This window comes from Sphaerodactylus townsendi, linkage group LG16 (assembly GCF_021028975.2).
Source record: "Sphaerodactylus townsendi isolate TG3544 linkage group LG16, MPM_Stown_v2.3, whole genome shotgun sequence".
Taxonomy (NCBI): domain Eukaryota; kingdom Metazoa; phylum Chordata; class Lepidosauria; order Squamata; family Sphaerodactylidae; genus Sphaerodactylus; species Sphaerodactylus townsendi.
The window spans coordinates 1,032,927-1,049,404 of record NC_059440.1 but is presented as its reverse complement, the minus strand read 5'-3'; the positions used below and the strand labels follow the sequence as shown (position 1 = coordinate 1,049,404).

The 16,478-nt window shown below is 47.3% G+C and overlaps 1 protein-coding gene across 1 annotated transcript in view; it reads right to left on the bottom strand.

Annotated features, from left to right (window-relative positions):
• The window catches only part of CCDC92B (coiled-coil domain containing 92B), a 34,779-nt gene that overhangs the window by 17,605 nt on the left and 696 nt on the right, over window positions 1-16,478 (bottom strand). The window contains exon 2 of the mRNA XM_048518766.1: window positions 14,559-14,712. Within this exon, the coding sequence (XP_048374723.1) occupies window positions 14,559-14,688 (130 nt within the window). The 5' untranslated portion in view covers window positions 14,689-14,712. The remainder of the gene's footprint in view (window positions 1-14,558; window positions 14,713-16,478) is intronic.

Below are 16,478 nucleotides of genomic sequence, written 5' to 3'. Positions count from 1 at the left end.
GAAAACACCATAGTAGGAATTATCTTCTCTCGAGAGGGGTTGGTGGGAGAAATTGGGGGTATACACAAAAAAGTGATCAGGTAAAAATGTTGCAAAAATCATGAGCCACCAATTTTGCTGAAAAGAAATGATTAATGCCACTTCCACCCGCACCCCCCAAATAGAAAGGGACAGAGTTACTGTCATTAGTTAGACTTTTGCAGGTCCAGAAATGCTCATTAGAACTCACTCACTCTCTCTCTCTCTCTCTCTCTCTCTCTCATATATATATATATATATATATATATATATATATATATATATATATATATATATATATATATATATATATATATAGTTCACAACACATATATATGACAGCACAACACACACAAGTTCTCATAAGAGCATGTTCATAAGAACATGCTCACATATATATATAGTGCTGTCATATATATGTGTTGTGAACTAAATATATATAGTTATTTTTAATTATATACATTGTTATTTATGTTGTGAGCTACAAATTCAAAGATCTTTATTAGGCATAGTATGCTACATAAAATTACAACAAGAACAGGTATAATGTTTGCTATTAATTCCCTCTTAGCGACCTGACCTGCAACAAGTAATAAGCTGTTTTCTCTAAAATCAGAGGATCATTACTATTAAATAGTTTTACCATGCAAACTTTGGGAGACGCTTTACCCAGGATTGATGATAATAGAGCTTCCCTCTATGAATTATATTTCGGACAGTAACATACAATATGCTCCAGTGTTTCCACCGCGGTAGGACAATGTGGGCATACTCTGTCCATTAGGGAGAGCTTCTCAATCCGACCTTGTAAAAGGGCAGGGGAGAAGACGTTGCATCTGGCTCTAGCCAGAACCCAGCGTTGTTTGGGATCTGAAATTTGAGAGAGATAATTGGCCATCTTGCCCATGTCGGGATTGATATACCCAGGTGTAATGGGGAGCATGATGCTGTTGAATGGCTGATTAAATATTGTTGCTCCTGATCAAGTAGTCTATTTTTAATTAGACTGTATATTTCTTGCTACTTCCTCCAGGGAAAAACCTAATAAGGTGAGTTTACCCATGATTGTGTTCCACCATTCTGAATCTTGCAGGTCAGCTGGGGTAACATGTGGCCAGAATCTAAGTGAAAGCATGGGCTTATAAGCCATGGGATCTGGGTGGTGAACATGTGTGGTTCCAGTTGACTGTGCCTTTTCTACTGCGTTTCTCCAGGCGGCAATCCATATCGGGGGCCCATACAGGAGTTGCTGCAGGACTTTGGCTCAGAAGACTTTTAAGACAGACGGAATATGTCTCTGGCCTTTGGAATAGAAAAAGTTACTGACCGCATTTATAGCGGCAGTGCAGCCCTTCACTGAATGACCTGCCAAAACATGGAGGTTCCAAACCAAGTGTCCTCCTAGGGTGGGGGCAGCTATTTCCAAATGGAAGCTCCCCGAGGACACAGAGATTATGCTTCCTAAGTTCTTTGCAAGTTCCTCCTGCTCCAGTGAGATGTAGGAGCGCTAGATTGCCTTTTTGCTCCAGAGGAGAGCAAACAGGTGACAGGAAACACACTGGCAAGTGTTCTGGCACCCACATTGGGGATCTCCCATTGCATATGCTGTCCAAATATGACGTAAGCATTGCTGGCCCAAAATTGGGTGTGATGTGAAAGTTCTGCCTGAAGCTGACAGTTGTTCGACAGATCCAGATTCAAGATGTTGGTTTTGTCCTTTATTGTGCTGAACGGCTTGGAACCAGGGTGTGACGAATACACTTATCCTGCATTCAGGTTACAGGGTGGAACCGCCCTAGAAAGAGTTAAGCCCTGGCCAGCCCTGATTGGCCAGAGAAAAAAAACGGAGATACTATAAATACTGTCAGCGAGAGTGCTGAAGGGTTCTTGAACTTTGGTTCTTTCTTTTGAGTCTTTGGACTTTTTGGCTCTGTGTGAGCTTGTGTGCCCTTGGGTACTTTTTGGTGACAGAGCGAGAAGAATCCACCAGAACTCTCACTGCTGTGGCTTAGTAATAGCTGAGGAAGCTATTAAGCCAACTAAAACCCTGAGATTTGGAGGAGAGTGTCCGCCCTCAGGTGTTTTGTTTTTGAGGGAAACCTCTCTAAACCTCTGTAGGTCTGTCCTCCACAGTGAACATCAGTCTCGGGAGGCCCAGTCCCTGGGGCAGAGAAGCCAATTTTGGGAGTGTGGGAGAGGGAGGCTGTTATTCCTGAATCCCACTGGGCGTAGACTGGGTGTTTCATTTTTGTGGTGAGGTGCAGCGGACTGAAAACTTTGGTTTTAAGAGTGAGTGTAAAACCTCCAAAGTAACATCTTTTAAGAAACAAACTTACTCTGCAACCGTTAAGCTTAAACAAACTTTCTCTGCAACCAATACGCTTATTTCCTCTCCAGTTTACCTGAGAAGCCTTTGTGAAGCCAGAAATAAAAGTTTTAAGTTTTGTTCTGTCAAAACCTGCTCCAGTCTTTATTATTTGTCTGTCAGTGTCTGTGTGTTTCCCAAACAAAAGGGAGGTGGTGGCCGTTAAAAATCAGTATTGAGTGGGCTATATATAAAGAAAGAAAACTTATTTTTGGTGGCGAAGAACAAAACAACTTAAGTAATAGGAAGGGTTCCTTAAAACCAACTACCGGGGATCCTTCCTATATAGTGCCTTACGTTACACAGGGCATCTGAAGGACCATCTTCTCCCATATGTTCCTGCCCAGGAATTAAGAGCATAGGGAAAGGGTCTCCTGTCTGTCCCATCAATCAAAGCAGCTCATTCGGAGGTTACACAAGAGAGGGCCTTTTTGGTGACAATCCCATGATTATGGAACAATCTCTCCAGGGAGACGTCCTTGGCCCCCTCGCTCTTGATTCCCAGGAGGCAGCTGATGACAGTTCTATTTAGGACTGCATTTGACTAACTTAGTTTTTATTTATTGGTAATCTTACCTGGCCCTAACCTGGAAAGCCCAGCCCAATCTTGTCAGATCGAGGCAGCGAAGGAGGGTTACTGTGCAGAGGCAGGCAACAGCAAACAGACTCTGAATGTCTCTTGCCTTGAAAATGTTATGGGGTTGCCATTAGTTGGCTACAATTTGTTGGCAAAAGGCGGGCGGGATCCTAAGAGTTTACACTGTACTCTCTTATGTGTTTTAAGTAATCATTGTTTTATTTACATCATAAGCAGTTTGGAGTCCCTGAAGGCAGACTGGCAACTAATACCTGCATTAAACAAACATAAACAAACAAATCATCAGTTCATACTACAGGTCCTGAAGGACAGGACTCAGAGTTGATGGTTGCCCTTCCCATTAGTACAGCTCTGCTTGTTTTTGTCAAAGGAACGATACTTGCCCCTAAAGACAGAGGAGAAATAGGGCTGGGGACACACCTAAATCTCCTCTATTCTCCTTCCAAGATGGGCAAAAAGTGGGTATCTTCTGGGTCTTAGGGGTACCCATCTCCTCCATGCATGTGTGAATCAGGCCTTACTCTGTCCTTTGTGGTTAGTTCTGGTGTTTTCAAGGTAATGTTAACAAACAGGAGTAAACAAGTCTTGTGGCCTATTTGCTTGGGACACAGTGGGAGATTTGGAGGTGGTGATGGGTAGATTTTAGAAAGATAGAAGGAGATTAGAAGAAGCTCTGCAGGAGTATAATGTTACTCCAGGAATTCTCTTTCTCCTAGACTCTATGGTATACCTAACAAGCTGCTATTTCCACCAGGGAAATGCATTGCCTGTAGATGAGTTGTAATGCTAGGAGAACTCTAGCCAGGATCAGAGTGATCTTGCTCCAAAGTGAGCCTGCTTTCCCACTCTCATGCACTTCAAGAACATTTTGGGACCATTAGCCCATTAGCTGATTTGTGATCAGGCTGGCTGATTCTTCCGACAAATTGGTAAGCAGCTTGAAGGCCAGACGAAAAGCTCCCATGGACCAGATCTGTCTCGCTGGACTGTAGTTTGCTGGGCTACATATTGCTGCTCATTTGGGAGACAAATTACTAGGTCTATCTCTTCATCTGTCCTTACTTTTCCCTGGAGGATCATTTGATAAAAATAATTGTTGCAGAAATAAAGGAGCCCAGGCTGTCATTCCAGTCTACCTTGTTACCTCCCTAGGAAATCAAGATCAACGGCCTTCTTTTCCCCCTTCCTGCAGCTAAAATAACTCCTGATTTAGAAGTGACGCAGCCGTCTGAAACCCTTCAGGACACTTTACCTGTTTAGCAGAAATGTACAGCAGAAGGGAGGACGTCAGTAATGGCAAAATCTAGACTCAGAAGTTGGCTATCTCAAAATAATTCCCAACTGCAAGAGATTTAATTTTCCAAACTACCACAACATTGTGGCTTTTTGGTGCCTGTATTAATTAGCTGGAGATTCAGTTGTTAATGATTTTAACTTAAGATGTCAGGGACTGAATGTGAGAGGAGCAGGTGCATCTCCCACTGAGGGGTGGGGTCTCTGCTAAAATGAAGTAAGCTGGTCAGATCCACCCATGAGACTTTGAACTGGGAAGTGCGTTGGGGGGGGGGGTGCGTGTGTCAAACTTTCAACGTTAAGATTTTGTCTCTTTAGGATGGGATCACATCCCCGAGCTTGTTGATTTTATGGGCTCTTTTAGAACTTTGAGAAAAGGTAGCAGGTGTCAGACTCTCGAACGTGGAAATAACAGAGACCGTAGAAATGTTCTAAGACATTTTATTCCAGGTAACCGAAGAGTAACAATGGAAAGCAGTCATCATGGCCCACTGTGCCACCTCTGGGGGAAGCCCCTCTCGGAAGAAGTGGATCTCCACCTGCTCCGGCCAGTCCTGGACCACCCCAGCTAGCTGGTGGAACTCTGAGATGTACTCACTCACGGATTGGGACCCTTGCAGAATCTGCCACAACCTGGCACGGGCCTTCTCCTCCTCGAACGAATCCTCAAACTGCCGCCGCAGTGCTAACATGAGAAGCCCAGGGGAAGGCAGCTGGTGACCTTAGTAAAGTCCCATGTACCAGCCGGCCACCGCCGCCCCAGGAGGGCCCCCACCTCATGTACTTGCTCAACCTTGTCCTCGTAGTCACCATCATACTTCTCCATATGCGCCTCGACCTGCACGAGGAAGTAGGGCAACTTCTCCGTCGTCCCGTCGAAACGGGCCTTCAAACACCGCCGCTGCTGCGGGGGACAGCGACAGCTGTGACCTGGGCGGGCCCGGCGGCACCGGCTGCCCGGGCGGCACGTCATTGGGGGGTTGCCCACCTCTGGAGGTGGCAGCGGAGGCAGCTGTGGTGGATCCTGGCGATCCCGCTCTGCCGCCTTGGCGCAGGCAAAGAGGAGTTCCATGTTGCACCATAGGAAGTGTAACTCCTGCCGCATCTCGTCTTGCTCCCGCCGCCAGGCCACCGCGCCTCGCTCAGGGCCTGGACCTGCGACCACTTGTTTTGTGCCGCCGGGTCCCAGTCCGAGTAAATGTCCTGGTCCATGGGTTGTGTGAGCCAAGTGGACTCACGCCGCCCAGCCGCCTTGGCTCCCCAGCACAGCCGCCAAGAGGGGGCCCAAGATAGGGCGATCCCATGCTTGCCTCACTATCGGTGCTTCGCACAGCACCCAAGTGAGCATCGTGTCAGTCGGGGACGAGGGCATCCTTCTCCTCAACTCCTAAGTCCGGGTTGCGGGGGGTCTCGTCCTTGTCTGGAACTTGCCCTGTTTGTTTGTTTGTTTGTTTGTTTGTTTGTTTGTTTGTTTGTTTGTTTGTTTGTTTATTTATTTATTTATTTATTTATTATGTGATTTATTTATTTATTTATTATGTGATTTATTTATTTATTTATTTATTTTGTGATTTATCTACTACTGTTCCCTCATCAGCTTTGCCAGAAAGGGGCCCACCTGTAGCTCCATCCGTGTTGGCCACGGATCCGAGTGCGGGTCAAACTGGGAGATCCTGCTAAATGTCAGACTCTCGAACATGGAAATAACAGAGACCATAGAAATGTTCTAAGACAGTTTATTCCAGGTAACCGAAGAGTAACAATGCAAAGGTAACCGAAGAGTAACAATGCAAAGCAGGATCTGAGCTAGAGAGCTCAGATCCAGGACCTATAACCTTTACCCCCCCCCTTTTCGCCCCATACCAAAAGTCCACTACTATTTCTACTACAGTTACACTACAGAGCTTCAAAGAACCTGGGAACCATTCACACCTCTTTGAAGGTGGACTGGCGCCAGGAGATTGCCAGGAAGAGGGAAATGGGGAAACATTTGCAAATCACACACAGCAAGACATCAAGGCATTGACAGGCATGGTCCTGACAGCAGGAGCCACAAGAAGTGCAGCCAATCACAAAACGGCTGCTGTGTGCGGGGGGCGGGGGGATTACAAACCATTGGGAGGCTGCAAGCATCCATCTGTAAAGGAGGGAGCTGCTTCCAAATGGGTGCACCCTGCAGACCCAGAAATTGTCTGAAGCATGGTGCCCCCCCCCCCGGATTTCCAAAGCACCTGCTGCTTCAGTGAGGTGAAGGAAAGCCAAGATGGAAAGCCTTTTGCTTTGGGGTGGCATGAGACACTACAGTGGCCTCCGTGGTGCCCTCGGGTGGACTCCGGTCTGCAGGACCCTGTGGTGCTCCTTCAGCTGCAAGATCCCATACTCCTCAACATTTTGCAGCTGAAAATAGGACGGGGGTGGAGTGGGCGAAAACCCCAGGCACAACTCTCTGAGTCACATCAGGGGCGTGTTCAGCTACCAGCTTCCTTGCCGCCCACCCTAGGAGCAAGGACCTGGAGAACTGTCAAACTTCAGTCCAAAACAAAGAAACCGTAGAAATTTAACTGTAGCCTTTATTATTTATTAGGCATGCTAATGATCCGATTGAGGATTCTGGAGATCACAAGCAAAGCTTTGGTGTAAGTTCCCGTCCCCCCCCCCCCCCGCCGCTCTTGGCTAAGGTGCCAACCCCGTTCCCACCAGATCAAAGCAAAAGTTCAAAAGACAGAAAACATTTCACACAGATAAGACAATTGAGCTACACCAGGCCCCCAACCAACTGGCCAGAAAGGGAGAAAAGCATCCCTCCCCCTGAGCATCCCCCCCCCCCGCAACTAGGAACATTCTGACAAGTCCTCCCACTCCTGCCCCCTGTTGTCGCCTCTCCGCAGGCTGCAGCTGCTTAAAAATTAAGCATAATGAACTGTTGGGCGAGTGAGCTGCGCTGTGGCTGGGAGGAAACGGGGGTGGGGGGGATAGTCCAAGGAGGGGGTTCTTTTCCTGATCTGTCCCCACCTCCAGTCTCCTCCTGGCCGCTGCTTGCCTGGAAGTAGTTAAGCTTAACTTTAAAGCAACAAGGACTTTTTTCAATGGCTGCGGAGAAAGGAATAGCAGGGTGTGTGTGTGTGAAAAGTGGCCCATGCTTCCCCCCTCCCCCACCCCAAAAAATCCTGTGTCACTTTAAAAGAAATGTCCCTGGCTCGATCGATCCTTGGCATTTGCCATTAAGAGATATACACTGGTGGGACAAGACCTTTCTCTTTGCCTCTGATCTGCAGCCAATCAGAACAGACCTTGCTAAACTAGAGAGGCCAACGCTCTCCGTGGGTTTGAGCTCACATGCTTGTAAGCTGACAAGGAGGTGCTGAGATGGGTGGCAAAAGCAGTTCTGTTCCACTAACTGCCAGTGTGGTTTCTGCACATCTGTGCTAGATGTGCATAGTTTGCTTGAACTTACACTGAATAAAGTATGAGACATGAGACTGGAATTCTCTGTTTAGGAGACCCTCTGCATCAGATCCACTCTCTGGGGTGCCTCCCTTGCAGAAATGCTGTGCTGTATTTCCTGATTGTCAGGACTAAGTTTCGTTTCTCCAAACTTTCAAGTTCCCGCCACAACGAAGAACCGCCCACTCACACACCTTATATATACTGGAACGGAGGGCAAGAACCCTCAGTTCCAGCACCCTGTAGTTAGGGCAACATAATTCAATAAAGTTTGTTCCTTTGTTTATAAGTCGACTTTGTTTGAGTGTGTCCAGCCTTACACTGATTGAATTCACAGACAAAACAGAGCATGCTCATCAGTGGGCCTTAGCATTAACCCCCCCAAAGTCCCAGTTGCGTGAGAGGGAGCTCCATCATCCCTTTGCAAGAGTCACACTCCTCTGTTGCTCTCCACAAACAACTGGGATATGCTAATTATCTTCTGAAATAACAAGATGATGGAGGAGGGCAGGGTGGAAGGAGAAATTATTTGTTGTGCCAAGGCTGACAAAGGGGGACGGAGGAGTTTCAAGTTCTGCCTTGAATGTGTCAGCCCCATTCCAATCAATGACTCATTCTAACATTGTTAACAGTAATTATCTTCTGGGGGAAAACCCACCCTGCTACTGGAGAGGCTGATATTGGGTAGGCTGATAAAGTGTGGGAGAAGCTGGCCAATTTCCTTTTGATTGCTCAGGGAATACAATCTCTTTGGGGTCTCAAAGCTGATTCCTACATGCAGAACAAGCACACTGCACAGGCCTCTCTGACCTCCATCTGAGTGTAGGTGATGAAGGAAGGCAGAGGGCCACTTCCTGGTTCCTTCATATTAAAACAAACAGTCAAGCACGTCAAGGTTGGACTTTGTGCAGGGCAGCTTTCTTCAGGGAGTAGCCAAGACAGCATCTGCTTTGAAGGCAGAAAGCTCCAGGTTGTCTCTAGCGAAAGGACAGGTGGGAGCCAGAGTGCAGAGTCTCTGCCAGAGACACCTGCAGAACTCCTGCCAGTCGGAGGAGACCGACACCGAATCTGTCAGAACGGGCTTTGCCAAGCTTTGGTGGTTGAATGCCACATCAATAAACACTACTGATCAACGCTACAGAATCCATGTATTGGCTTAAGGTTGAAGACCTAACATTACGCCAGTTCTGCTGGAGCCCTGAACCAACTTCCATTCCCACTACTATGGATGGCTTGTCATGATAAAAGAAGAAAGGTTCACAAAAGGTTCATCTTCTAATCAGCAGTAGTTTGTCAACAGCAAGGCCGGAGAAGGGTGAAGTAGCAACAGTAGACCTTTAATATGATTGGTGAGTTCAACTGTGACTCTAGACCAGGGGTAGGGAACCTGCGGCTCTCCAGATGTTCAGGAACTACAATTCCCATCAGCCCCTGCCAGCATGGCCAATTGGCCATGCTGACAGGCTGATGGGAATTGGACCTGAACATCTGGAAACCTGAGTTCCTACTCTAGACCAATGAGAGGCTGTTGCCAGGGCGGGGGAAAATATCCTTGTTGGATGTATAAGAACCATTTCATTGTATATGCTAAGTTCAGATAGAGTCTAAGTTCAGAGTGTGTGTGTTAAACTTTGTTCTTGCTGAAGAGTTCTGTATAGTCTTATAATCTTGTATAGTATAGACCTGTGTAACCTTGCAACTGCTAAAGTAAAACCTTCCTATAGAAAGAACACCTTGCGTGAAGAGTATTCTTTTCCAAGAGTGGTAGAAGGCTGCAGTGAGTGCAAGAAGACTATAGACCTTCTCATCTTACCAGAGTAGCTCCGCTTTAAACTCTGCTGATAAGGCTACCGGCAGCACTGGGGCCTCAGCTGTGGACAGTTGGGCTGTCAGCGATCCCCACAAGGGGGCCTGGAGAGGGGTGCCCCAAATGACAGTGGAAGAGATCCCATCAAGATCATTCCACTGGGAGCGGATTGGGCGCACTCCTTCCCACCGGGCCTTTTGGCCTGGGACTAAACTGAAGCTCTGAGTGGAGGAGGTCATGGGGGGAGAGATGCTGGAGAAGGAACATAACTTTGGACCCCCTGAACCAACCTTCAGCAAACCTGGGTGGTATCAGCAGGAGACTCTCCTGATGAAATCACCCAGGTTTAGTGAAGTTTGGTTCAGGGGGTCCACAGTTATGGACCCTCAAAAGGGTAGCCCCATCTATTATTAGCTCCCATTGGAAACATTGGGGGATAGGGGCACTCCTTTTGGGGGTCCAAAGTTATGTTCCTTCTCCAACCTTCAACAAACCTGGGTGGTATCTTCAGGAGTGTCACCTGATGATAGCCTGAAGTTTTGGTGCCACTAGCCTAAAAACTGCACCCCCTGCTGGCCGACAAAGTAAAAACATTAAAAATACCAAAAAAATTAGAAATGAGCCCACATTTTTCCATGCTGCCAATGATGGGCGCCCGGGACATTTGTGCCCAGATGTCCCCATTATAGCTATACCTCTGACTAAGACTCCCAGATCCCTTTTGCATGTAGTGTTGTCAAGCCAGGTGTCACCCATCCTATATCTGTGCATTTCATTTTTTTCTGCCTAAGTGTAGTATCTTACATTTATCTCTGTTCAAACTCATTTTGTTTGTTTGGCCCAACTGTTTAATCTGTCTAGGTCATTTTGAATTCTGACTCTGTCCTCTGGGGTATTAGCTACCCCTCCTAATTTGGTGTCATTTGCACATTTGATTGGCATGGCCTCTATTCAATTATTCAAGTCGTTGATAAAAATATTGAATAGCACTGGGCTCAGGACAGAACCCTGTGGCACTCCCCTAGTCACTTGTCTCCAGGATGAGGATGAGCCATTAATGAGTTTGGTCAGTCAACCAATTAGAAATCCATCTAATAGTAGTACTGTCTAGTCCACATTTCACTAGCTTGCTTGCAAGAATATTATGGGGCACCTTGTCAAAAGCTTTACTAAAATCAAGGTATACTACGTCCACAGCATTCTCTTGGTCTACCAAGCTCGTCACTTTATAAAAAAAAGAGATAAGATTGGTTTGGCATGACTTGTTTTTCAGAAACCCATGCTGACTTTTTGTGATCACAATATTCCCTTCTAAGTGCTGGCAGACCATCTGTCTAATGATCTACCCCAGAATTTTTCCTGGTACTGATGTCAGGCTGACTGGACAGTAATTATTAGGGTCCTCCTTTTTTTCCCTTTTTGAAGATGGGGATAACATTAGCCCTTCTCCAATCCACTGGGACTTCTCCTGTTCTCCAGGGGTTCTCAAAGATTATAGCAAGTGGTTCTGAGATTACTTCTGCCATTTTTTTTCATTTCCTGGGATGTAGTTCATCAAGCCCTGGAGATTGGAGTCAGGTATTCCTTTGTTTATTCTGTGCTGAATTTCTCCTACTCCATCTTTTGTTCTATTTCCCCCTGGTTGATCACTGTTTTCTTTTTGGGAGAAGGCCGAGGCAAAGAAGGTGTTAGGTAGTTCTGCCTTTTCTCCGTCCCCATCTTCTCCATGCAGTGACCTTATCGTATCCTTTTTTCTTCTTTTTGCTACAGACATAACCAAAAAAGCCTTTTAAAATTGTTTTTAACTTCACTGGCAAGTATAAGCTCTGAGCTTTAGCTTTTCTGATTTTCTCAATGCCAATGCAATTTCAATGTGCAACAAATATCTCCTAACCTTGATTAAGGATTTATTGGGCAGCCTGCCCCAAGGGCAGATTTTTTTTTACTAAACTGGAGCTACAGGAAGCATATTATCGGGTCAGAACTGCAGAAGGGCAAGAATGGATGACTGCATTCAACACCCACTGTGGTCAATTTGAATATCTGGTTATGCTGTTTGGGTTGAGTGGGGCTGTGGGTGTCTTCATGAACTTGATTTATGAAATCATGCACTACCCATTGTTCAAGGGGATGGTGGTATATGCGCTAATATATGCGGAAACCATGGAAGACCATGTGAAATTGGTGCGGGAGGTGTTAAAAAGGCTCATGTCTAACCAATTATATGTCAAATTGTTCAAGTGTGAATTTCATAGGGATAAACTGGATTTCCTCAGATACCGAAGGGGTTGGAAATGGATCCCAACGAAGTATGGGATAATGTATTGTCGAAGGCTTTCACGGTCGGAATCACTTGGGTGCTGTGTGGTTTCCGGGCTGTATGGCCGTGTTCTAGCAGCATTCTCTCCTGACGTTTCGCCTGCATCTGTGGCTGAATGCATCTTCAGAGGATCTGATAGAGGATCTGAAGATGCCAGCCACAGATGCAGGCGAAACGTCAGGAGAGAATGCTGCTAGAACACGGCCCTACAGCCCGGAAACCACACAGCACCCAAGAAGTATGGGATGTTGAGGGATGGGAGGCCCCCCCAGACACGGACACAGCTGCAGTCATTCCTGGAGTTTGCCAACTTTTACAGAGATTTTGTTGCAGGATTCGCAGAAATAACCCTTCTTTTGACTAATCTCCTGAAAACTAAAGGGAAAGGGCCCCAAAGAGTAAACCGGGAGCTAGGTTACTTTGGGATAAGGCTTGCCAAACCGCTTTTGACAAACTGAAAAAAGCCTTCACATCCGAGCCCATCCTTTGGCATGTGGACCCCGAAAAGCCGTTCATAGTCCCTGTGGATGTCTCAGATGTGGCAATGGGAGCTGCACCCAATCCAGAACGGGGAGGATGGGAAATTGCACCCCTGTGCCTATTTTTCAAAGAAATTCACAGGGTCAGAAGTGGACAGTGGGGGATAAGGAAACGGGAGCCATAAAAAAAGCATTAGCAGCCTGGAGACGTTGGTTAGAGGGGGCAAAACACCTGTTTGAGGTCTGGACAGACTACAAAAACCTCCTGGCTCTAAAAAGCCCAAGCAAGTTAAATGCTAAACAACTATGGTGGGTGGATTTTTTTCTACAAATGTCACCTTTCATTTCTTCCCAGGGAAGATAAATTTCCTGGCAGATGCACTCTCCCGATTACCCCAAGTCCCAGATCACCGGGAAGTCATGCACTCTACCATTTTCACTCCAACTCAACTGGGTCTAGAAGTATCAATCCTCAGCCAGACACAGGGATTGGGACAAGTGAAAACTGTGCCTATACATACCCCCCTCCAAAAGGGGATGGAACAGGAATTTCACTCCATGAGTAAAAATGACTCAGAAATTAAGGAACTAGAAATCATTAGAAAGAAGCAAGAGAGTTATTTGAATTTCCTCCTTCAAAAACAAAATGGTGGTTTTGAAGCAATAGGAGTGCAGCCACCCCCACAAATGCAATGTGGATCTTTGGAAGTCCCAGACCTTGGTTTTGTGGACAAAGACACAAGCTACCATCAGGGCCCCCAACTTCTCTGGCCCAGTTCCTGGTATGACAGGCCCCCATAGTGGAGAATTACTCCACAGTTTGAGACCAACACATTCCAAAACTAACTAGCCACTATTTCCCACATTCCCTTTTAGCCACTTTATTCCTACAATTGCTGTTTTTGTTTTCAGTTGCTGGCTGCTCTCTTTTTAACAGCAACAAGTAAATTTCATGCTGGCTCTCCGTGTCTCTTCTGCAGCTGAGCTGGAAGTACAGTTGTCCCTCCTCCCAACCCTGAAACAAATGAGATCAGCTAGCAGCAGTGAAGACAGAGGTGAGACCAAGCACAGCAGAATAATCCTCTTTGAATAGGCAGGATTTTAATCAGACCCCCTCCACCCCCACAGCCACTCCCTCCTGTGATCTGGCACGGGATTGTCAGATTAATAAAATGCTCACATGTGTTCTTTGTTTTCATCCTGTTTGAGATCACACATAAACACACAGAAAGAAAGATTTTTTAAAAAAGTGGATTGTATGCAAATCAAATTTGGCCAGGGTCCCACCATCATGTAACTGTATCATCATGCTTTAAAAACAAATGTGCTTTTTCATCTCTGCTTTGTTTGAATTACCAGTCCAAAAGCAGATCTGGAATGCGAAAGCACATCCCTAAAGGTTCGTGGCAGATGCTTCTCCAATCATTCCTTCAAATTCTTCAGAGAGGCAAATTCTAGAATCCTCCCAAAGACAATCTGCTTTTGTGCTGACCAACTGTTAGAGCTTGCGAGTTTCCCCTCATGCCTGGCCTACATCTATCCCCTGCATAATGTCACAGTGATCCCCAGAGCAATACTCTTGGGCGCCCTTCCGTGTCTTGTTTCCTGACACTCATCATGTCCTTCTTCCTCAAAGCCACTTCCTCTTGCCCTTTCTCCATCCCACTAGAAGAGGGGGTGCTTCAGAAAGAACCCCCAGGAAGCCTCACCTCTGTGCCAGGATAAAAGAACACCTCTTCAGAAACAGCTGTTTTTATCACAGGAGGGGATGCTTGGCCTTTATACTGGCCATTATCTTGAGTCTGACCTGAGACCCCCTGGGACCCATTTCATGCTGCTGCTACCTACACAGTTGCAAAAAAGTGCTCACGGGTTCCACAAGGATGGGACTCTTGGCCTAGCGGGACCTTGAGCAATCCTCTAAAATGAGGTGGGGAGGAACAGAATGAGTGGAATTTTCAAGTTTATAGGATGTTTGTGAAGTTGGGAGAAATTATACTGAAGATTTGGTCAATTTGTGAATCTCATAATGAAAACTCGCTTGCCAACCAAACATACATATTAGATGGCTACATGTGATATTTGTGATATGAATGCATTATCATTGAGAACTTATCCTCTTTCGTAAGACTGCAGTTTGTTAACAAAAAGATGAAATTACTCGGCATCTGTGCAGAAGTCAGCTCTGAGGGCTGGTAGCTGGAGCGGGGCCAGCCGTGCCCTCTGGGACTGACCTGTGCAGTGTTTCTGCAAACGAAGGATCTCCAAGTGCAGGTCGTGGAGGAGGCCCATCTGCTCCTTCTTCAGGAAGGCGATGTGTCTCTGCACGCTCTGGATCTGGTGCTCCAGGGACAGAGTCTCCATTGCAACAACATTAACAGTTGGCACCTACGGGGAACAGACATGGCTTCAGTGCTGTTTCCACTTCACTTCTAACTCACAGCCTGCCTTTCCCCGTGCAGTTTCTCCTAATTGCTGCACATTTCTGTGACTGGTACAGCATAGCGATGTGTGCAGGAACACCAGAACCAGCATTTGCGCAGTGGCCGGAGTTCTGCACAGAGCCCTGCTGCAGCTTTCTGTCTTAAGCACATTCACGTGGAGCTCAGGACTAGTGGCACATGTGGATGGGGAGAACGCATTCCAAACAGTTCTGTGAGGTAGGGTAGGCTGAGAGAGCATGACTGGTGGATGGTCAGCCCACACACTTCACAGCTGACTGGGGACTTGAACCCAGATCTCCCTGTTCTTAACTTGACTCTAGAGCAGGGGTAGGGAACCTGCGGCTCTCCAGATGTTCAGGAACTACAATTCCCATCAGCCCCTACCAGCATGGCCAATTGGCCATGCTGACAGAGGCTGATGGGAATTGTAGTTCCTGAACATCTGGAGAGCCGCAGGTTCCCTACCCCTGCTCTAGAGCATACTCCCTTTCATGAAGCTCAAGGGCTCCCAAGAGAAGTCCCATCTGGGAATTCCCATTCAGTTTCCAAGGATGATGTGCCGCACGCCTTTCTGGGACCCAAGGATTTTTGGTTCCCTTGCATCTCCCTCAACGCACACCCACTAGTGCTGGGCACGTGAGCCTGGCCGAATGCTGCAGGATACAAGCTCCATGTAAAACCACACGTAGTTGCATTGAGATTCTTTTCTCTAGTGTTTGCTAAGAGCACAGAACTGCACACGTGCATCATGAGCACAGTGCGTAGCAAAGATCTCGATGCAACCATCTTATGATCCTGTCTATACTGCTTTTGTGCCACGTTTCATTAAAGCTTGCAGTTAATATACTGCTGGTTCTGTTTTTCAAATATTGGAAGAATGGAGAAAATGCAGCAAAATTGCACATGGTCCAATTCTAAAAATAATTCTAGAAATTCTCCTTGTTGAACCAACATTCAGGAAGAGAACTGAAGACACTGAAGAAGAGAACTGCAGACTGATTCCCTGTCTTTCTCTCCTGTAAGGAGACTCAGGGCAGCCGACAGACTCCTTTCCCTCCCTCTCCCCACAAGAGCCACCTTGTGATGTAGGTGGGGCTGGGAAAGTTCCGAGAGAACTGTGACTGGCTCAAGGTCACCCAGCAGGCTTCATGTGGAGGAGGAGTGGGGACACAAATCTGGTTCATCAGATAAGAGCCTGCAGTTTATATGGAGGAGGGGGAATCAAACCCGGTTATCCAGATTATAGAGAAATCATTCAATCATGCTTGGGAGCAAATTCCACCGAACATGCACAGGACTGTGTGACCCGGATGGGAATCCACTTTCAGCACCAGGGCTAGAAACAGCAGCAGCTGCTGCCCTCAGAGCCAGAGAACGCCCCCCCCGCCCCCGCCCCCGCCCCCGCCCCACCCCGAGCCCCGCAAAACGAGTCTGGAGAACTGGCAGAAGACCCCCCCCCCCCGCTGCCGGAGCAGCACAAGGGCCTGCAGCAGCCAAGGCCAGGGGCGAAGGACACCAACCGGCGACAGCAAAGGGGAGGGGAGTCAGCCGCTCCGGCTCCGGTCCTGCTGCCCGCACAGCTCCAAAGCAGCGCGGCTCCGACCCCTCCTTCTGCGGACACCTGCGCGGCGCTGACCCCCTCCCCTCCCCTCCCCTCCCCTCCCCTCCGCCACAGCTCTTCTCCCTCCCTCCCGCCCCGCCGCCGCCGCC